The 22,504-nt window shown below is 43.1% G+C and overlaps 1 protein-coding gene across 2 annotated transcripts in view; it reads left to right on the forward strand.

Annotated features, from left to right (window-relative positions):
- The window catches only part of LOC149302296 (ATP-binding cassette sub-family C member 5-like), a 45,508-nt gene extending 25,507 nt beyond the window's left edge, over positions 1-20,001 (forward strand). The window contains exons 18-29 of one of the 2 annotated variants that reach the window (XM_089482479.1): positions 1,191-1,337; positions 2,719-2,848; positions 2,974-3,127; positions 3,411-3,539; positions 3,949-4,135; positions 5,136-5,225; positions 11,270-11,459; positions 11,634-11,793; positions 11,879-11,957; positions 12,323-12,436; positions 12,936-13,100; positions 19,900-20,001. In XM_089482479.1, the coding sequence (XP_089338605.1) occupies positions 1,191-1,337; positions 2,719-2,848; positions 2,974-3,127; positions 3,411-3,539; positions 3,949-4,135; positions 5,136-5,225; positions 11,270-11,459; positions 11,634-11,793; positions 11,879-11,957; positions 12,323-12,436; positions 12,936-13,100; positions 19,900-20,001 (1,647 nt within the window). The remainder of the gene's footprint in view (positions 1-1,190; positions 1,338-2,718; positions 2,849-2,973; positions 3,128-3,410; positions 3,540-3,948; positions 4,136-5,135; positions 5,226-11,269; positions 11,460-11,633; positions 11,794-11,878; positions 11,958-12,322; positions 12,437-12,935; positions 13,101-19,899) is intronic. The other variant, XM_089482481.1, reaches the window with a different exon arrangement.
- The last annotated feature ends 2,503 nt before the right edge of the window (positions 20,002-22,504 follow it).

Genomic DNA, 22,504 nt, shown 5'->3' on the forward strand with positions numbered 1-22,504 from the left:
GGGAGGGCAGTGTGGCATGTCTGGGGAGGACGGAGTGGTGTATCAGGGTGTATAAGGCATATCTGGGGCCACAGTGGCATATCTGGGGGTTGACTGGAGTGGCATATGTGGGGAGGGCAGCGTGGCATGTCTGGGAGGTAGTGTGGCATGTCTGGGGAGGATGGAGTGGTGTATCAGGGGGTATAAGGCGTATCAGGCACAGTGGCATATGTAGGGGTGGAGTGGCATATGTGGGAGGCAGCGTGCAGTGGCATATGTGGGATGCAGCGTGGAATGGCATATGTGGGATGCAGCGTGGAATGGCATATGTGGGAGGCAGTGTGGAGTGGCATATGTGGGAGGCAGCGTGGAATGGTATATGTGGGAGGCAGCGTGGCATATGTGGGAGGCAGAGTGGAGTGGTATATGTGGGAGGCAGCGTGGAGTGGCACATGTGGGAGGCAGCGTGGCATATGTGGGAGGCAGCATGGCATATGTGGGAGGCAGCGTGGAGTGGCATATGTGGGAGGCAGCGTGGAGTGGCATATGTGGGAGGCAGCGTGGAGTGGCATATGTGGGAGGCAGCGTGGAGTGGTATATGTGGGAGGCAGCGTGGCGTGGCATATGTGGGAGGCAGCGTGGAGTGGTATATGTGGGAGGCAGCGTGGAGTGGTATATGTGGGGGGCAGCGTGGAGTGGAATATGTGGGAGGCAGGGTGGAGTGGCATATGTGGGAGGCAGCGTGGAGTGGCATATGTGGGAGGCAGGGTGGAGTGGCATATGTGGGAGGCAGCGTGGAGTGGCATATGTGGGAGGCAGCGTGGCGTGGCATATGTGGGAGGCAGCGTGGCAAGCCTGGGCTCAAACGTGCATAAATTGGGGGGGGCTGGTTGGGAAATAAAGACAAGAAATGTATTTTATCAAAGTTTTTTTTTATTCTGATGTTTGTATTTAACAATTTGTTTATTAAATTATTTTAAATAAATGAAAAATTTACATTCATTTTTTTATCCGATTAATCGAAAAAATAATCGGCCAACTAATCGATTATGAAAATAATCGTTAGTTGCAGCCCTATACAGAAGTTATTGTTTGCCTCCTAAATACATTTCCATGTTTTATTTTATACTTGCAAGACTTCCCTTAACCTCACATCCCAGATGTAGGCTTAAGTCTGATGGTTTCTGGATTGATTTATTTGTTTCCAACAGAACACGTCTGTTCTACTGCATAATGAGACTATGGTGAGCACAAGTATGAAGGATAATCCAGACATGCTGTACTATACAAGGATCTATGCACTCTCTATGTTTGTGATGCTCATACTCAAAGCTGTGCGTGGTGTGGTATTTGTCAAGGTAATAAACGCTTTCTTGCCACAAAGCATAAACTTTAAGCATTTCATAGGGATTTCAATACTTCTTTCTTCATGTAGGATGGTATCCACGTACCTTCAGAAAGGTTCTGAAAATAAAACAAATTAGAGTAGTAAGGCAAAGTCTATAAAGGTTAAGTTCAATAATGCAACTGATCAAAAAAAAGCAATACACTTGCTTAACTTTAATTCTCCATTAGGCATAAGCATTGAATTTTGACACTCCTTACCTTTTTATTAGAGTAAAACAATACCCTCCATCACACTGATTTTTAATGGGACTTAGATGTATTGACAAACCTTTGGGGAAGGTCTGTGCTAAAGCAATATAGCAATACAGCAACTGGTGATAAGGACATAGCTGGGTCTTTCACCTTCTGATTGTCGCTTCATGATTCACCTTAGTGAATAAAGCCCAGGTTATTACAAAAGTATCAAATATCTCAGTGGTCATCTACTTCTGATTGGCACAAATGGCACTGGTTGCAGGAAAATCATTTGCCCAATCCTCATTGGTTTTGGTCAGATCATTTTGTGGGTTGTAGTAATATGTATACAGGGAATCTGAGAGAACTATTAATACAAAGTTTTGGTGCTTGTTTCATTTGTTTTGATACTAGTACATGCAACCTTCAGGTGAGAAAAACACACAATTAAAGGAATTATGAAAGAACAATCGACACACACACACACACACACACACACACACACTGAAAGGAATTATGAAAGAACAATCGACACACACACTTGTTACACACACACACAATGAAAGGAATTATGAAAGAACAGTCGACACACACAGACTTGTTACACACACACACACGCACACTTGTTGCACACACACAACGAAAGGAATTCTGAAAGAACAGTCGACACACACACACTTGTTACACACACACACGCACACTTGTTGCACACACACAACGAAAGGAATTCTGAAAGAACAATCGACACACACACACTTGTTACACACACACACACGCACACTTGTTGCACACACACAATGAAAGGAATTCTGAAAGAACAATCGACACACACACTTGTTACACACACACGCACACTTGTTGCACACACACAATGAAAGGAATTCTGAAAGAACAATCGACACACACACACTTGTTACACACACACACGCACACTTGTTGCACACACACAATGAAAGGAATTATGAAAGAACAATCGACACATACACACATTTTGCTGCTGATGGAGCAGCATTGGTTAAGTCTTAACAATTTGTCCATTTTTAGAGGAGGGTGTCTAAAATAGATCTTTCTCCCTTTCAGTGTGTTTAATGGGATGTAGTTGCACTGCCCCCTTTACTTGATTGCTTTCTCTGTTAAATGTATCTGCTTGACCCACAGGGCACATTACGAGCCTCCTCCAAGCTCCATGATGAACTATACCGCCGCATCCTTAGGAGCCCAATGAAATTCTTTGACACTACACCCACTGGCCGTCTTCTCAACAGGTTCTCTAAAGACATGGATGAGGGTGAGTTTGCAGTCCTGCCTAAGTTGTAGGTCAAGCCTTTACTTTATATGAAAGTTAATGCAAATTTAATTTTCACCAAAAAAAACTATCTGCATTAATGAGATTATTCTTTATCCCTGGTGCAGTTGATGTCCGTCTGCCATTTCAAGCTGAAATGTTTGTACAGAATGTCATACTGGTCTTCTTCTGTCTGGGAGTAATTTCTTTCGTTTTCCCGTGGTTTCTGGTGGCCGTTGGACCTCTTGTTGTCTTATTCACCATTTTGCATGTAGTGTCCAGGTGAGTTAAGATGCACATGGAAAAAACAGTGGCTTATATATATGAAACTGAGATTAAGCTTTTTCTGAATAAAACCGCATTATTATGCTATACATTGTATAAAAATAAAACAATGATCTCTATGTGGGTTCCGTAATCAATTGTTTTGGGTTTTTTTTTGCTTGTTTTTCCTATGTTAAAAGTATCTGCCATAATTTAAGAATTACTTTACTTGTAAGCTTATGTATTCAAAAATGTTTTGCCCCTCCGGAATTTACTTCCCATGTTTCTCTGTTTAATTTAGAGTTTTTATTCGAGAGTTGAAGCGTCTGGATAACATTACACAGTCCCCTTTTCTGTCGCATATCACATCGAGTATACAAGGGCTTTCTACAATCCACGCGTACAGCAAAGGCAATGAATTCCTGCAAAGGTCAGTATCCATGGGTCACAAGCGGTGATGGATCCTGGCCTTGGTGGCAGAACCAAGGGGGCCGCAGTCCCTTTCTGCAAAACTCGGGGGGTATATATTGCCCTCTTGGGTGATCAGGAGTACCAGTATGCTGCTGCTCGATGGGCCAGTTACAGGTGGAAATCTGTGATCTCCCCCAACCGGTCAATTTACCGTATGCTGAGCAAACACAGCCTCTATTACACATGGCACACCGGGATATGATGTAGTGTCCCTGCACCCTGTGGTGAAGACAGTGGCCGTGGGTCAGGCCCAGGGCAGTTCCAAAGATAAATAAAGCTGTTGACGTGCGCACTAAAAACGCACTTGTTTTTTGTTACTTCTGCATTTGAGAGATGTTTCTAAGTCTGTTACCTCTGCCGATTTTTAGATACCAAGAGTTGCTGGACAATAACCAAGCCCCGTTTTACCTGTTTAATTGTGCCATGCGTTGGTTGGCAATACGCTTGGATGTCATTAGCGTGTCTCTGATCACCACTACTGGTCTCATGATCATCCTCATGCATGGAAAGATCTCTCCAGCGTATGCTGGGCTTGCTATGTCCTATGCGGTGCAGGTAAGGAGACTAAAGGTATCCCTGTACAGAGTAATACGTATAACACATTCCTTCTTATGATGAAATACAGCAACCTGCTCTCATGGCCTTTCCTTAATTGTTGCTTGGTATGGACCACCAACATATACTGAATGGCAGGACTATTATGGCTTTACTATTTGGTTCACTACAAGTTCTGTATTTAATAAAGGCAATAAAATATTCAGATATAGTACATGTCTGATTCCCAGTTTTCTGGTAATACTTGTAAATAAATAGATTTTACTTTGTCTTTAGTTTAGGTTTGTCTACATGACCCAAATGTGTAATGGATTTGCTTGTGATGACAGTATGGCTGTTATTTTGTCTCGCCTTTCCAAAAAAAAAAAAAAAAAAAGCGTTGTTGGGGGGGGGATTGTTGTCAGCACATTAATACTACTTTTTTCTCAACAAAATTTACTAAGCGTCCACAGCCTCAGGAAATAGATTGCTGTCCCTGTACGTTAACATACATCTGGAAAACATAAGTGATTACAAAACACAAGTTATATTTAAATGAATAGTCAATATTATTATTTGGCTGAAACGGGATCAGCAAAGCATACAAAACGTGTGATATGTACAGCTGTAATGTATAGTAAACCTTGGCTCACCCGTATGTGCTCTCTCAGCAGAATGGTGAACGGTTGTTTCACTTTTTTTAATGTACGTCAATTAATCTTTAGCCATAGTTTTTGTCAGAGGAAAAAAGATTAAAAAACCCTGTATATGACTTTAATGTAAAGTTGTGAATTAAATATGTTTTTGAACAGTTTAATATTACTTACACTAAGCACAGTAGTTAATTTATTAAAGCTTATATTTAGATGGGATTGGAACTTAATTGTAGTTATCGTTGTCCCGTTGTATCTACCGGCTAGTTATTTGGCTAGCACTATAATTTTATAGGATATAGGGAATTATATGCAACTGATGTGGCAAATAAGTTTTTTAACATTTTACTTTCCTTTTTTTGTTCCAGCTGACAGGTCTGTTCCAGTTCACAGTAAGACTTGCCTCAGAGACTGAAGCTCGCTTCACCTCCGTAGAACGAATCAGCCATTACATTAAGGTATTATGTTTACCTTTTTGTACAAAACTGATTACATTGGCTGTGTGTAATCTTGTGTATATTTTATAATAGGGAACCAATACCACTTTTCAAACTTATCACCTGGACCATTTTTTTAATACCTTGAAAAATTAATATTACTATGTATTGAGACAAATAATTTTGAATGTATTACTAGTTAACATGTTTGCCTTGTGTTGCCTCATTCCCTTGAAATTCAGTCTTGTCTGCCAAGGGAGTATGGCATCTCTTGATGACGTTTGTGTTTTGTACCAATGGCCTAAGGATTGCTTGGAGAATAAGCAAAAATTGCATGATTTTACTATTACCATGACGTAAAGTCAATACACGGAGGCGAGTATTGCTTAACTCTTTCTTTACTGAAACAAATAGCAGCAAGAAAATTTGAATAGAGGAAAAAAATAAAACACAACATGTGGCCCCAACAGCCAATCCCTATACAGTATTCTCTATAACTGAAGTCTCCTCCCGGAAATCATCCTCTTTCTTTGATAGGCGAACTTGATCAGCACAACAAGAACCAAACATCCGGTGTGATATAAGTTGAAATTGCTTGATCAACCATAGAAACCAATACGGAACTGAAGAAGTCGTACAATCAGGTCAAGCTGTAAGGAGAAAGAACAAGAATCTATAGGTTAACTCCAGCGCGATGGAACAGCGAAGTAGCAGGAAACCAAGAATACATAAATGGCACCATGACACCCGGTGAAGCGAGACAAAACAAGATAAAAAGAGAATAAACCAGAGCGACAATACTGCATCCATAGAACAGTATACATAGAAATATACATAGTACCTACCCCATACAAACCATAAGTCATCGGGTGGGAGCGAGTTCCACGAAGCGAAAAAGGGTGGGGGAAGCAATACTCGCCTCCGTGTCTTTAATAAAAACATGACTTTACGTCATGGTAATAGTAAAATCATGCAATTTTATGACAAGACACGGAGGCTCCTATTGCAAGTTCAAAGCTGATCAACAATAGGGGAGAACAGATGTGTTGAAGGTCGAAAATAAAATTCCTTAAAAGTCGATGGCCTGGACCAGTCCGCTGCCCTCATTAAATCCTCCAAACGGCCACCGAGACTGATGACTTTCGTAGCAACAGCACTCCTAGAGGAATGGGGTCCAAACACCGAGGTGTCCACCCCAGCAAGTCCCAGAATCCGCTTCAACCACCGTGCCAAGGTCGTAGAAGAAACTGGACCGAATGGTGCCTTGAAGGATATGAAAAGATTGGGATGAGAGGTAGACCTCAAATGCGCCGTACGTTTTTCATATTCCTTAAGACAAGCCACAGGACACAATGAAGGAGTAGATGGAAAAGCCGGGTAGGAAACAGACTTGATAGAAGTCTTGGTACGTCTGGATATATTAAATGTAACCCCCGCCGGATCGAAAGAACGACCGTCAACATCCAGGGCGCGTACATCCGCTACCCTCTTGCATGAGATTAAACATAGCAGGGTAACCAACTTAGCCGACAAGTCCTTCAGGGAAAGGTGTTCATTCATTGGCCATGAAGCCAAAAAGGAGAGAACACAAGAAACATCCCAAGTGGACGAATACCTAGGACGAGGAGGTCTGCTAAGCCGTGTGCCCTTCATTAAGCGACAAACCAGAGGGTGTTTCCCGATCGGACAACCATTGAGACCATCATGAGATGCCGAAATTGCCGATCGGTAGACGTTGATGGTACGATAAGCTCTGCCCTCCTCAAAGAGAGATGTGAGAAATTGGAGAATGGCATTCAAAGGTGCAGAAGAGGGATCCAAGTCCCTAGCCAAGCACCAACTAGACCAAATTCTCCAGGCTGATCCATAAGCCTTCCTGGTTCCCGGGGCCCAAGACTCTGCCAAAAGGCGCGTAGTCGTGTCCGAAATTCCGTGGATTGTCCAAGGTCCCCGGAAAGTAGCCACGCCACCAGGCGCAGAGACCCGTCCTGAATCAAAGGATGGGAATGACCCTCCGGACTCAGCAGAAGAAGAGGTGATTGCGGCAACAACCTGGGTTGGTCGATCAACAGTTCCAACAATGGAGGAAACCATAGTTGTGACCTCCAAAGTGGAGTGATGAGCACCCTGGCGCCGAACCTGGAGCAAGGTGCGTGCTATCATGGAAAACGGGGGAAAAGCGTATTGGGTGCCGCCGGACCAATCCTGTGCGAACGCATCCACTGACAACGCTTCTGGATCCGGTCTCCAGCTGAAATACCTCGGAAGTTGCGTGTTGAGTCTGGAGGCGAACAGGTCTGTACAAAATGGACCCCACATCGAAAAGATAGAACGGAACACCGCTGGATCTAACCTCCAATCGCTGGAATCCCGCAGGTATCGAGAATGCCAACCGGCCACGGAATTGTGTAACCCAGGTAGATATTCTGCGTGGACCACAATGTTCCTGCTCAGACAGTAGTCCCAGAATTCTCGAGCCAAATCCGCCAGTGGGGAGTGGGTACCTCTGAAATGATTGACGTACCGTACGGCGGAAACATTGTCCATCCTGAGTCTGATGCAGACGTTGACATGTTCCTTCGAAAAACTGCGAATTGCAAAAGACCCCGCTAGAAGCTCCAGAGAGTTGATATGAAGACCGGCTTTCTCTAGAGACCACCTGCCTCCCGTAGTGAGCCCTTTCGCAATAAGCACCCCAGCCGTATAGGCTGGCATCCGAATCGATGGTGAAATCCGGACGAGGGCCTATGATGGCCTTGCCATTCCATGCTTCCAGATTCCGGATCCACCATTGCAACTCGTCCCTCGAGTCTGCGTCCAGAGAAACGAGATCCGCATAGGACGCCCCTTCGCGGAGATGAGCTATTTTCAAGCGTTGGAGAGCCCGGTAATGGAGCGGAGCTGGAAAAATTGCTTGGATTGAAGACGTGAGCAAGCCCACAATCCTGGCAAGGAAACGGATCGAGATGGCCGAGCGCTGCAGGGCACGAGTCAATTCCTTGCAAATTGTACGAATCTTGGAAGTCGGGAGACTGAGCATCTCTTGTTCTGCGTCCACCATGAACCCTAGAAACTCCATTCTGTGGGATGGTTTCATACAGGATTTCTCTTCGTTGATGAGGAACCCCAGCTCCGAAAGGAACGAGATCGACAAGTGCAGATGGGCTAGCAGAGTTCGACGATCCTGAGCCATGATTAGAATGTCGTCCAAGTAAATGATAAGTCTCACCCTCTGTGTGCGAAGCCACGATACCACAAGACGAAGCAACTTGGTGAAAAACCATGGAGCCGACGAAAGCCCAAATGGAAGACACGTAAAGCGCCTTTTCCGCGCTTTCCAATAAAACTGCAGGAGATCTCGTGACTGCTCTGCCATGGGAACCGTGAGGTAGGCATCCTGTAGATCTAACTTCGCCATCCAATCGTTCCGTAACAGCAAGTCACGCAGAAGATGAATCCCTTCCATCTTGAAATGCCTGTAACGTACCAAAAGGTTTAGTGATTTTAAATTGATTACCAGACGGAAACTGCCACCCTTCTTTTGAACCAGGAATATGTTGCTGACATAACCTGGGGTTCCTTCTGAGGCTACTTCTATAGCGCCCTTTGTCCACAGAGTGGTCAATTCGTTGTCTATTAGTAGTTGATCCTGTTGGGAAAACATAATAGGAGAGGGAAGAATCGTCTGATACGGGTAAGCAATCATTTCTATTGCGTAACCCCGAACACAATCTAGAATCCACGTGTCCGCCGTAAGATTTTTCCAAGCTTGGAAAAAAATGACGGAGACGTCCCCCCACCTGTAGCGGGAAAGAAGGGATGGTTAGTTGTGTACTCACCATAGGGACGTCGATGGGCTCTTCCTGAACCCCTGGAGCACCACGTCCTGGCTCGTGAAGGGAAGAAAAGTGAGGGTTGCTTGAACTCCCGGCGTGGAGGGAGCTGCGTGAAGGAGCCTCTGGAAGTTCGGGAAGAACTGAAGGCGTTACGGCCAGCCAGGCGGTCCCGGAATCTGCCGGCCCTGGTGGAAACCCGTGTCTCAAACACCCTTTTCATAGACTATTGGGCTTTGTCCAAAGCGGTGAAAGCACCGACAAATTGCCCTAGTTCCTTTATGAAGGAATCTCCAAATAAGAGACCCTGAGCATCTTTACCCGCCTCCGACAAGGCGAGGTTGGCCAGCTTAGGTTCCACCTTTAGAAGGATGGCCTTGCGTCTCTCTATGCAGAAGGAAGTGTTAACATTTTCCGCGATACAGATTGCCCGCTGGATCCACCCCAAGAGGGTGTCTGGGTCAACTGATTCCCCTTTCTCTTTGGCATTAGACGCCAATTCGAATAATTTAGTCAATGGGCAAAACACATCCAGTTTATCCTGACAGGATTTAAGGGCAGATTCTAAACCCTTCCTTGGGTTCCAGCAAGATTTGGCTAAATACTGGACCATTTTTGGATCCACCGAAGGTGTTTCACAAACTTTATTAGGAATAATAGGGCGTGGGCCCTCAATTTGTTTCTGGCGGATTTAGAGAGAGGGCGCCTTACCCATTTCTCCAGGTACCCATTATGATGACGGTACCCATTCTGATGAGCGTGGGTGATGAAGACTCTCTGGGTCGAAAAGAGTCTCCCTGGGGATCCAGAATCCCTGGCGAGGACGAAGAATGAGAGACCCCTTGGTCCTCTTGTTTGGGGGAACCTGGTTCCAAGGAATCAAAAGGTTCCTCATCCAAATCCTCATCAAAATCAGAGGAATCCTCAGGTGGCACGACCTCCTCAGCGGAGTCAAGCTCCGAATCCGAGTCCGCGGGGAGTGTCTTTGCGCACTTCCACCGCCGCACCCGTTCTGCCTGGCGCGGATAGGCTCTTTTGCGTGCCGATGCCACTCTATCTAGGGCGGTATGTACATCGCCATGTTCATTTATTCTGGAGGTCGGGGGGTTAATGTGCCTTTGTTTAGATAAAGCCTTTTTGGGCACTGTCGCTTTAAGGGGATCAGAAGCACCTTGGTGAGAACAAGTATTAATTGCTTGGGCACTTGAATGAGACAAGGTAGATGTCATGGATCCCATGGCTGCCAAAATGGCATCAGACACAGACTTGTGTAAATCTAAATGAGACCCAGAAGTAGAAGGGAGATTACTACTCCCACTGGCAATAGGCACAATCGTCTCTGATTCTAAATCCCCCTGGGAAAGCAAGTTTTCTGCCTGAGGAGGCACATCCTTGACAGCTTTAGGCATGATTATCAATAATAAATAATTAATTAATTTGCCCGACTCAAGGTAGAGGGGAAAACGACTTTCCGGATAAGAGCACCAGGTTGGGAGCTTACCCCTGCCTGGGCGCACGAGAAACGCTGTCCTAAGAGAGGTGTGGACGACGGAGAGGACGAGCAGCAGAACCGCGTGGAAGGAAAGCCGCGAAGATCCTGAGGAGAAATGGCAGTCGCACGCAGAAGAAGAAACCACGGCAAACTACGTCGTCAAAAAGAACAAGGGGGTGACAAGGCAAGACATACCGGGAGGGTAAAGGTAAGTCATGAGGAAACGAAAAACAAGAACCCGAAACGGGAAAAACCAAGAAAACAACCCTAACGAAGGGAGAATCCAAGAGAATAATGCAAACCATGTAAAATAATAAATTAACACATAAATAAATGAAATAAATACATTAAATCAATAACGTAAGTCGGAAAATACACAGAAAATATATATAATCTGGTAAAAAGAAGGAAATACACTGGATGGTACTTATGTGATGCAGTGAGCAGCAAAGAAAGAGGATGATTTCCGGGAGGAGACTTCAGTTATAGAGAATACTGTATAGGGATTGGCTGTTGGGGCCACATGTTGTGTTTTATTTTTTTCCTCTATTCAAATTTTCTTGCTGCTATTTGTTTCAGTAAAGAAAGAGTTAAGCAATAGGAGCCTCCGTGTCTTGTCATAAAATCAAGTGGCAGCGGCCAGATAATCATCGAACTATGTTACTCTCTTTGTTGTATATTTGTTTCCATTTTAGTCTATTGCTGTACTAAATTAACACGGTATTTCTGCCCATTTGTAGACTCTGGCCCTAGAGGCTCCAGCACGTATTAAGAATAAGGCCCCCCCGGCAGATTGGCCCCAGGAAGGGGAGATTGCATTTGAAAATGCAGAGATGAGGTACAGAGAGAACCTTCCACTGGTATTGAAGAAAGTATCATTTACCATCAAACCCAAAGAGAAGATTGGAATTGTGGGCAGGACGGGATCAGGTGAGAAATTATAGTTTTGCTATACATTTGATAAGGTGCCCGATTCATTTAACTAGATTTTCATCTTGACAACCTTGAGCAAACAGTCATTATCATCTACAACTTCAACGGGTATGTTTTGTGTATTATAATACCATGTAGATTCCATGGTCACTTTTTCTCTTCCTGCTTCAGGAAAAACCTCCCTTGGAATGGCCCTCTTCCGGTTGGTTGAACTCTCTGGTGGTTGTATAAAGATTGATGGTGTTAAAATCAGTGATATTGGCCTGGCGGACCTTAGGAGCAAACTTTCCATTATACCTCAAGAGCCTGTCCTGTTCAGCGGGACTGTCAGGTGAGCGCCTCTGGCTAGAGTTATTGAGAAAACGGCTGTACCAGTTTAAATGCACCGTTCTAATGTCTTACTGCTGAATCTGCAGATCAAACCTGGATCCCTTTAACCAGTACAGTGAGGAGCAGATATGGGACGCTCTGGAGAGGACACACATGAAAGAATGTGTAAGTGACAAAATAAAACACTGGCAATAAGCGTGTGTGTATATATATGTGTATATATATATATATATATATATATGTATGTGTATATATCATTTCTGATGAGGTTTTCAAAAATGTATGTATGGATTATATGCCTCCCGAATAATGCAGCCAAAGCAATAGAAAACTTGAGCAGGATGCCTATATTCTTGGAGTCCCAGACAAGTCTGTGAGCAGATGGCATATAACGTTGCCAAAGCATGGTTCACTTGCATATTGATTGAAGAAAAAAAGACACCTTCACTGTTACATTGCAGTCTTGTAATGTTGTAATGAATCTTGGTAAACTGTTAGCGTGTGGAATATAACCCCCTTTTGCATTATAGATTGCACAGCTACCTCTGAAACTTGAAACAGAAGTCATGGAAAATGGAGAAAACTTCTCTGTGGGAGAACGGCAGCTCATGTGTATTGCCAGGGTTCTGCTGCGCCGGTGCAAGGTAAACAGTTAAGATACTGGGCATACAGGTCCTATCTACCATCAACATAGCAACCCAGGCTCGTGAATTTGGATATGAGTAATGCTGCTATAACAAATTGTCAATATACAAGAGTGATGCGGGAGCTACATTTGAAATCCACTTTACGAATAGCTCGTAAACGCATGTATGTGCTTCCAGTCCATGCACACACAATGTGTGTATAATGAATAGTGGGCTATTCGCTATTTGTTTAAAAAAAAGTGCCAATATGTGACACTGTTGTATAAAAAGAATCCATTTTCCTACAGAAATTTTCATCCTCTCACATTAATTACAATGTCTGATCTCTAGAGGAGAACTCCACTCACTTCCATAAATGACCTCTACAAATGTAATCATCCAGTTGTACATCTCTACAATGGCATTAAGTTGTATATCGCTTTCCGTAAACTTTACTAACTGGTTGTATTTGCAGTATGCCAGGTTTTTGTTAAGGATTTAAAATGTTGTTTTCCAGGTTCTGATCCTGGATGAAGCTACAGCAGCCATGGATGCTGAGACTGACGTTCTGATCCAGGAAACAATAAGAGAAGCGTTTGCAGACTGTACAATGCTGACCATTGCCCACCGGCTCCACACTGTACTAGGCTCAGACCGCATTATGGTGCTTGCACAAGGACAGGTGACTAAGAGTGGATATTCTAATGTGTATTTGTATCACTATATGATGTATATACCCACAGAAATACTCATGTTTTTGAGAAACTGTTCCTCATTTCCCAGATCATTTTTGCAGCATCCTAATCCGTGCTATACAATAATGACTTTTTCATTTTTATCCTTTTTTTGTCTTTTTTTAATCTTGGTAGTGATCATTTTCTCATGACTCTGGTCATATGGTATGATAGAACAAAATATTTTCTTGCTACTCTTCTTGTGAATGTACCCTTGCATGATCTCAAAAAGTCGGTTAAATTTTTGTTTTCTTTTTCCCCACCTGGTGGTAGATTTGGTTTCCATCAACCCTGTCTTTTTGTTTGTTTATACCCAGGTGCTCAGTGCTTTTCCACTGATCTCTTCTGGCAGCAGCTACCTTAAGCTGCATACTGGCACAAGGCTGTCTGTTAGTGATATGTTTTATCTGTTTGGCATCATGTCCTCAGTTACTCCCCAAGTTCTTTGGATAGCGGGACACTTGATCCTACTACACCTTTGCCCCTATACCCACATCCACTAAAAGGTGCATGACTTGTAATGAAAACCTTCCTAAGGGATACAAGGTTTTTGTATTTGCTACCCTAAACAGCCTTGGCACAACCCCTCCTTTTGATACAGCAAACATATTTAACATTCTGGAAAAACCACAATTGCTCCTGCAGATGGAACAGTGTGTGGCTTTCAGTCCCACCTTAGGACATTGTTCATGCTGCATCAAAACTCTGGGGTCTTCCTGACCACCTTTCACCTCTTCCTCCCATATTCTGAAAAAAAGCCTGCTTTCTCCTTTGGCTTCTCTCACCTCAGGATGGGATTCAGTTGAGTCATCATGGAATGCATTTACTTTCCTCATCTATAAGAGACTTACTATCATCATAGAAAATGAATGGAAGATGCCAGATATGACAAAAGATCTACTCAAATGCCTCTAGATGTATCCAGTACCTCTGAGGAGTTTGCCAAACCAAAGGTTGACCCTGCTGTAACTAAACACTCCCACTATGGATACATTTTCCTTTTGCTACCGCTTCTTGTGTTGCTCCACACTAACGTGAGAGCTGTTATCATCCTTTAAGAGGCAAGTAAACAATTTAGGAACTCCAAACTTATGTAACCCTGTTTTCCAGCAAAGCGCTAGCAGACTCCGTTGAGTAAGGTATGTAGTTGCCTCTGATACTTCATAAAGTGGTTAACTGATGTCCCAGATCCCTTGGTTTAGGATCTGGTAAAATATCCGTCTTGAAGACGTTTCCTTGACCTAAGCCTAAATTGGTGGTCAGGATAGTCCCTATGGATATCTGACCCAAAGTTTGCTGAACACAAGGAAGCTGATTATGTCAAAGCACGCGAACAGTCTGGTGTTCCCATCTTAGAAGGTACCACTAGTTTCAAGCAGTGCTGCGTGTCTGTAACCTTTCCCCTCCAGCCTCAATTTTTGCAGACACTGGTGGATCCACCCTTAGAGCATATAAACTCGTGAGACATCAAATGGCTCGGATAGATAATGTCTCAACCTCTTGGCAATTGATTCAGCTGGGCAAGTGTTCGAATTGGGAGTGGTATCTGGCTAAACCCCTTTTTTGGTCTTCCACAATGACACTTTGGTGGTGGTGGTATGGATACTACCCTTCTCTTTCCTGAAATAGATTTCTGCATTACATCTGGATCAAGAGATTGCGGTTTCTTCCTTCTGTCTTTCTCTAAAGAACATTGCTTTCGTAGGTTATGTGTTAAAGCATTGCTCTGTTGATCATTCTGCCCAGTTTGGGAGGCTAGATGCTCTTCTGTATCTCCTCTTCTTAACACATGTTTACATAACACTTCCTTCATGACCTCATTGAGTGTGAACTGGACCAGAGAGCAGGTAGGAGTTATATCCACTGTACATGTTGGAACAATATTTTTGTTTTGCTTCCACAGATAACAGGATATAACCAACTTGTCCTGCGTTGACTAGAGGCCTACAAGAAATTTTTGTTTAACAACTTTTTTTTTTGTGTTGCTAACAATGAACTAGTTCAGCCTTTTACTGTCATAGTAACATAGTTCATAAGGTTGAAAAAAGACCAAAGTCCATCAAGTTCAACCTATATACATATTGTGTCCCTACTGTGTTGATCCAGAGGAAGGCAAAAAAAACCCTTATGAAGCAGATGCCAATTGCCCCATACCAGGGGGAAAATTCCTTCCCGACTCCAAATATGGCAATCAGAATAAATCCCTGGATCAACGTTCTGTCCCTATTAATCTAATATCCATAACTTGTAATATTATTGCTTTCAAGAAACACGTCCAGGCTCCTTTTGAACTCTTTTATTGAGTTTACCATCACCACTTCCTCTGGCAGAGAGTTCCATAATCTCACCGCTCTTACTGTAAAGAACCCCCGTCTGTGCTGGTGTAGAAACCTTCTTTCCTCCAGCCGTAGAGGATGTCCCCTTGTTATAGATACAGTCCTGGGTATAAATAGGTCCTGGGAGTGATCTCTGTACTGTCCCCTTATATATTTATACATAGTTATTAAGTCCCCCCTAAGCCGTCTTTTTTCCAAACTAAATAACCCCAATTCTGATCTTTCTGGGTACTGTAGTCCTCCCATTCCCCTTATTACTCTGGTTGCCCGTCTTTGAACCCTCTCCAGCTCCACTATATCTTTCTTGTACACTGGTGCCCAGTACTGTACACAGTATTCCATGTGTGGTCTGACTAGTGACTTGTACAGGGGTAGAATTATTTCCTTGTCGTGGGCATCTATGCCCCTTTTGATGCACCCCATGATTTTATTTGCCTTAGCAGCAGCTGCCTGACACTGGTCGCTACAGGTAAATTTACTGTTAACTAAAACTCCTAAGTCCTTTTCCATGTCAGTCGTCCCCAGTGTTTTCCCATTTAATACATATTCCCAGCCTGGATTTTTCTTCCCCATGTGCATAACCTTACATTTATCTGTGTTGAACCTCATCTGCCACATCCCAGCCCAAGCCTCCAACCTATGCAGATCCATTTGTAATCGTGCTCTGTCCTCTATTGTGTTAACCACGTTACAGAGCTTAGTATCGTCTGCAAAGATTGATACTTTACTATACAATCCCTCTACAAGGTCATTAATAAATATATTAAAAAGAATAGGACCCAAAACTGACCCCTGTGGTACCCCACTAGCAACAGTCACCCACTCAGAGTATGTACTATTAATAACCACCCTCTGTTTCCTATCACTGAGCCAGTTACTTACCCACATACACACATTCTCCCCCAGCCCAAGCATTCTCATTTTATGTACGAGCCTTTTATGTGGCACCGTATCAAATGCTTTGGAAAAATCAAGATATACGACATCCAGCGATTCACCCCGATCCAGTCTTGAGCTCACCTCCTCATAAAAGCTGATCAGGTTAGTTTGACAGGACCGATCCCTTGTAAACCCATGCTGATATGGAGTCATACACTTATTTTCATTGAGATACTCCAAAATAGCATCTCTTAGGAAACCCTCAAACAGTTTACACACAACAGAAGTTAAACTAACAGGCCTATAATTCCCCGGGTCACTTTTTGTCCCCTTTTTGAATATTGGCACAACATTTGCTATGCGCCAGTCCTGGGGAACAGACCCTGTCACTATAGAGTCCTTGAATATTAGAAATAGGGGTCTGTCTATTACATTACTTAACTCCCTTAGAACGCGGGGGTGAATGCCATCTGGACCTGGTGATTTGTCTATTTTGATTTTTTTTTAGGCGGCACTGCACTTCTTCCTGGGTTAGACAGGCGACATGTACTGGGGCATTTATCTCATCCTGCTGTATATTACCTGGCATTTCATTTTCCTCTGTGAATACAGCAGAGAAGAATATATTTAATAGATTAGCTTTTTCCTGATCCCCGTCTATAACTTCTCCCTCATTACTTTTTAAGGGGCCAACGCTTTCATTGTTAACCTTTTTACTATTTATATAGTTAAAGAACATTTTGGGGTTTGTTTTACTCTCTTTGGCAATGAGTCTTTCTGTCTCCAATTTTGCTGCTTTTATCTGATTTTTACATATTTTATTTTTTCCCGATAGCTTTTTAGTGCTTCCTCACTGCCTTCCTGTTTTAGTAGCTTAAATGCCTTTTTTTTGCCATTTATTGCCCCCTTTACATTTTTATTTATCCACATTGGTTTTCTCTTGTTCCTGACTCTTTTATTCCCATACGGTATGTACCTTTCACAGTGAGAATTTAAGATATTCTTAAAAATCTCCCATTGAGCGTCTGTACTCTTGTTTTTGAGGACATTTTCCCAATTTACAGTGTTAAGGGCTTCTCTTAGTTGATCAAACTTTGCCCTCCTAAAGTGCATAGTTCTTGTGGCTCCTCTAAGAGTTCCCTTATTGAAGGACAAGTTATAATGCATCATATTGTGATCACTATTTCCTAGATGTCCCCTGACCTGCACATTAGTTACTCTGTCAGGTCTGTTGGTTAATATTAAGTCCAGTAGGGCGCCCCCTCTGGTCGGGTCCTGTACCATTTGGGACAGATAATTATCCTTACTTATAGTCAGAAACCGGTTTCCTTTATGAGATTCACAGGTCTCGGTTTCCCAGTTTATGTCGGGATAGTTAAAGTCCCCCATAATAACCACCTCATTGTGATTAGCTGCCTTGTTTATTTGCTTTAATAATTGATCTTCTGCTGCTTCCATTATATTTGGTGGCTTATAGCAAACCCCGATCAGTATTTTATTATTTTTCTTTCCATATATTTCTACCCATAATGACTCCACATTATCATTTCCCTCACATATATTCTCCCGCAGCGTGGCCTTTAGGCTGGACTTTACATAAAGGCAAACTCCTCCCCCTTTTTGTTTTTTCCGATCCTTCCTGAATAGACTATAACCCTGTATGTTAACCGCCCAGTCATAGCTATCATCCAACCATGTCTCTGTTATACCCACTATGTCATAATTCTCTTCAGACATTATTAACTCCAGTTCGTCAGTTTTATTGGTCAGACTTCTGGCATTAGTAAGCATACAATTTAGAGGTGTATGGTTTTTTTCCCTATGAAGCCTATCCCTATTAACTATTCTAACCCCTCCCTCTGCTCCACCCCCAGGTACATTTATAAGCCCCAGCTCTCTATCTACACTATCTTCCCCTTCTATATTGTAGTTTCCCTCCCCCCCTTTCCCTAGTTTAAACACTCCTCCACCCTTCTGACCATCTTCTCCCCAAGCACAGCTGCACCCTCCCCATTGAGGTGCAGCCCGTCCCTACCGTAGAGCCTGTATCCGACAGAGAAGTCGGCCCAGTTCTCCATGAACCCAAACCCCTCCTTCCTACACCAGCTTCTGAGCCACTTGTTTAGCTCCCTAATCTCCCGCTGCCTCTCTGGTGTGGCACGTGGTACAGGTAATATTTCAGAAAATACTACCTTGGAGGTCCTTGCCTTAAGCTTGCTACCTAAGTCCCTGAAATAATTTTTAAGGACACTCCGCCTCCCTCTCACTTTGTCATTGGTGCCAATGTGCACCATGACTGCTGGGTCTTCTCCAGCCCCTCCCAGTAATCTGTCAACCCGATCCGCGATGTGCCGAACTCGAGCGCCAGGCAGACAACACACTGTTGGGCGATCCCGGTCTTTGTGACAGATCGCCCTGTCTGTCCCCCTAATAATTGAGTCCCCCACTACCAGCACCTGTCTGGCCTGCCCTGCGCTCCTCCTTCCCTCCTTACTGGAGCAGACACCCCTCTGGTGGTCAGAGGCAGTGACTTGCTGCAGTACTGCTAACTCTGAACTAACATCCCCCTCATCTGCCAACCGGGCAAACTTGTTGGGGTGTGCTAGATCAGGACTAGCCTCCCTGGCGCTTTTCCCCCTACCCCGCCTTCTAACTGTAACCCAGCTAGCTGCCTGACTGTCCTGTACCTCCATCCCACTATCCTCCCCCACCTCTACCTGCGAGAGAGCTTGCTCAGTGAGCAGCAGACTCCTCTCCAAGTTGTCAATAGATCTCAGTGTTGCCAGTTGCTCCTCTAGACTCAGGATTTGTGCTTCCAAATGAGCAACCCGCACACATCTCGCACAGCAATATGCACCCTCGAAGCGCTGCTCAAGGATTGCATACATTGAGCAAGATGTACACCTGACCGCATTGTCAAACATGGAGGACATCTTGGCAATGGGGATAGCTCCAATAACTGGCAAAAACAGACAGTAAGGCGCAAAATATATATAAATATATTATATGCAATCACAAGGATTTATACTTTACCCTCCTTCTTGCTTTTTAACTCCTTTTTGCTTGTAACTCCTCACTTAGAGATGTCACTTAGGAGATTCGCCCCAGCTCAGGATTCGCTTGTGTGTCCAAGCTAAATGCAACTGCAAAAGCCAAGCAGAACTCACAGAGAAGGTTACTTAATTAGCAACACACCTGAAATAGCCCTTACCCTTTTTTTTTTGCTTTTTTCAACAAAACTTTACACTGAACACAACACAAACAAACACAGTGCTCCCCCTTGCAATAGTAATGAATATACTCTCCTTCTTTGCTTGTAACTCCTCACTTAGAGATGTCACTTAGGAGATTCGCCCCAGCTCAGGATTCGCTTGTGTGTCCAAGCTAAATGCAACTGCAAAAGCCAAGCAGAACTCACAGAGAAGCAGAGACCACGACAGTGCATGAATTAATAGATTTATGGATGTTTATGATTGTGTTCGTACAGTAGAAAATACTCGTGTACCTAATTAATGTGCATTGTTTATTGCAGGTGATGGAATATGATACCCCATCTGCCCTGTTGTCCAATGAGAACAGCCGGTTTTATGCCATGTTTGCTGCAGTAGAAAACAAGGTTACAATGAAGGGCTGAATATGATTGTCAAAGCTGTTCCCCACACGGTGGGGCTGTGTGCTGCTTCTCATTCCCTGCCTGTGGCAGGCTCACTCCCTACTATCTCATTCTTTTCATGACTGAAAATATGGTATACTCTACCTTTTTTATTTTCCTTTTTATTTTGTTTTTAGTATTTTATTTTAATTTTTATTTAGCACAATCCAATTTCAGGACTGATTTAAGTTTTCTTTGTTTTTTTTAATTGTTTGAAAATTATTCATGTTCTATTGTATTTATTCCTATAACTAATGGTAAAAAAAATATATGCGTTTTTCGTTATGAAATGCACTGAAAAAGGAAAAAAAAATGGTTCAGGCAACCATAGTACTGTATGTAGCTGGCTTAGAATGGAGCTTTCTACATGCAGCTGTATATAGCCTATATTTACTGTGAAGATGTAAGCTGGTTTATTTTATATTAAAATGAGCACTGGGTTAAATATGGATTTAAGTGTCTTTATGTATTCTCCATACAGAAAAAAAGAAATGCACAGCAGGTCCTCATAATGTGAATGTTTTCAAGCACCTGTGTTTAAACCTTCCAGTAACATTCATCAAAAAGCCTCAATAGCACTATGAAGCACACTTACAAAATACAGTGATCAGGCTAGAAATGAGAACCTCATCTGTTCACACTTTAATTATCCTACTCATATGTGAAGGCTTGAACAATTGTATTGGGCTGTATAGCACCACTCTAAACATCTAGGAGCAAGGCATAATATCACAAAGATAAATGCCACATGGGTCGCCGCACGATCGCTCGCTCATTTCAAACAAGCAGCCATATAGCCAACATACAGGGGCGTAAATTGAGTATTTGGCATCTGGGGTGGATCCTGTATGTGGCAAATGCCCCACTTTAAAATGAAAAGACAAAAAAATAAATGTTGGCAAGGATGTTTGATAAATTTTGAAAAAACTAGAAATCTGAAAAAAATTCAGTTTAAATAAGCTTAATTAAGGCTGAACTTGATGGACGCATGTCTTTTTTCAGTCTATGTAACTATGTAAATAAAGTTTACTGAACCGGTATTATACAGAATAACACTATATTCTGAGCCAGACGTTGATGGTGCTACAGTGTAACTCATCACTATATGCTGGGCCAGATGTTGACAGTAGTGCAGCATAACCCCCATAACTATATGTTTAGCCAGATGTTGAGGTAGGCCTCGGCCCCTAAAGCAGCCTGCCTATGTCATCTCTGCCCCGACAGCCACCTAAGGTAGGCCCACAGCTTACCACTCTGATGTCCGTACACTGTGCGAGAAAACTATTTTCCCCAACCAGGGGAAGCAAGGTGGCAGCTCTCGCAACAAGTATTATTTTTTTGAAGTGTGCGGAAAATGGACTCTGATGTCGTTCAAAGTATTGTTCAGATGCATCACAGATTGAAATACCAGAAGATGCAGCTGGGAGTCATTTTAAAGAACATTGTCTATTTTTCTTACAACCAGGAGCACCGTCAGTAAAAATAATGTATAAATGATGAAACGTAATACTACAACTTCAGTGACTGTCCAGACAAACAATTCTTCCAGAAATGCAGTTTGTGTAGAGAAAAAGTAGAATCCAATATGAAGAAGCCAGATGCTCACCAGATTGCGTATAGATAGGCACTCCTCAGGATAAATGTAGACTTCAAGCAGCAGCTCAGGTGGATGGACCCAAATTATGCAAAAATAAGCAAATCATAAATTCCTGAAAACAAGTTTATTAATGAATGAAATATAAGGCTTACGTATGAAGATGTGAGAAACCGCAAGGCTTGATAAGGGTGAAAAATGCAAGTCTGTTCCTGCAGTTTATGCGACTTCCAACCCAAAATAAATATTCAGCTAGATGGTGTTGATGAGGCTCCTCTGCATCCTATGCTGGCGCTATGTGTTTTGCTCCTTGAAGAAACCCGTAGTGCTTACTGTTCATAGTACGTCTTTAATGGACAGACTAGATAGACCAAAACAGTTCTTACATGCCCTGAAATCTTATGTTCCTCTAGGTGGGGCCGGTTATACATCGCCAGCTTGCGCTTATCACCTGATCTCAAGTTGCGTTGCGGAAAACTTGGGCTTCCGTCGCAATGACTCCTCGCTGTTTTTTTTGGGGGGGGGGGGGGGGTTCTCATCGTTCTATTTAAACATCCTAATTTCATGTAATTGTAATAAACCTGTCTATACAAGCGTCTTATTGCTGCTGGAAATAAAGGCTTCAGGAGAGAGTATGATGGGTGCAAATAGTGGAGAACTGATGTGAGAGTCTGCTTTATGTACATTCACTCTAAATATATTAATATTCCGCTTTATTCTTGTAGGTCACAAACATTATGATTTGGATCTGCGCTGTTACCATGTTGTGTTTCTCACAACCCCACGATGTACATTTGGTGTAGACAAAGTGAGCAATGTAATGGTTTTTTGGCCTCTCCCCAAGTGAATAGGGCGAAGGGGCAGGGACTTCCTTAATTTAAAGATTTTCAG

This window comes from Sceloporus occidentalis, unplaced genomic scaffold (genome assembly GCF_023333645.1).
Source record: "Sceloporus occidentalis isolate IW3139 unplaced genomic scaffold, rSceOcc1.0.p SCAF_19, whole genome shotgun sequence".
NCBI classification, from domain to species: domain Eukaryota; kingdom Metazoa; phylum Chordata; class Lepidosauria; order Squamata; family Phrynosomatidae; genus Sceloporus; species Sceloporus occidentalis.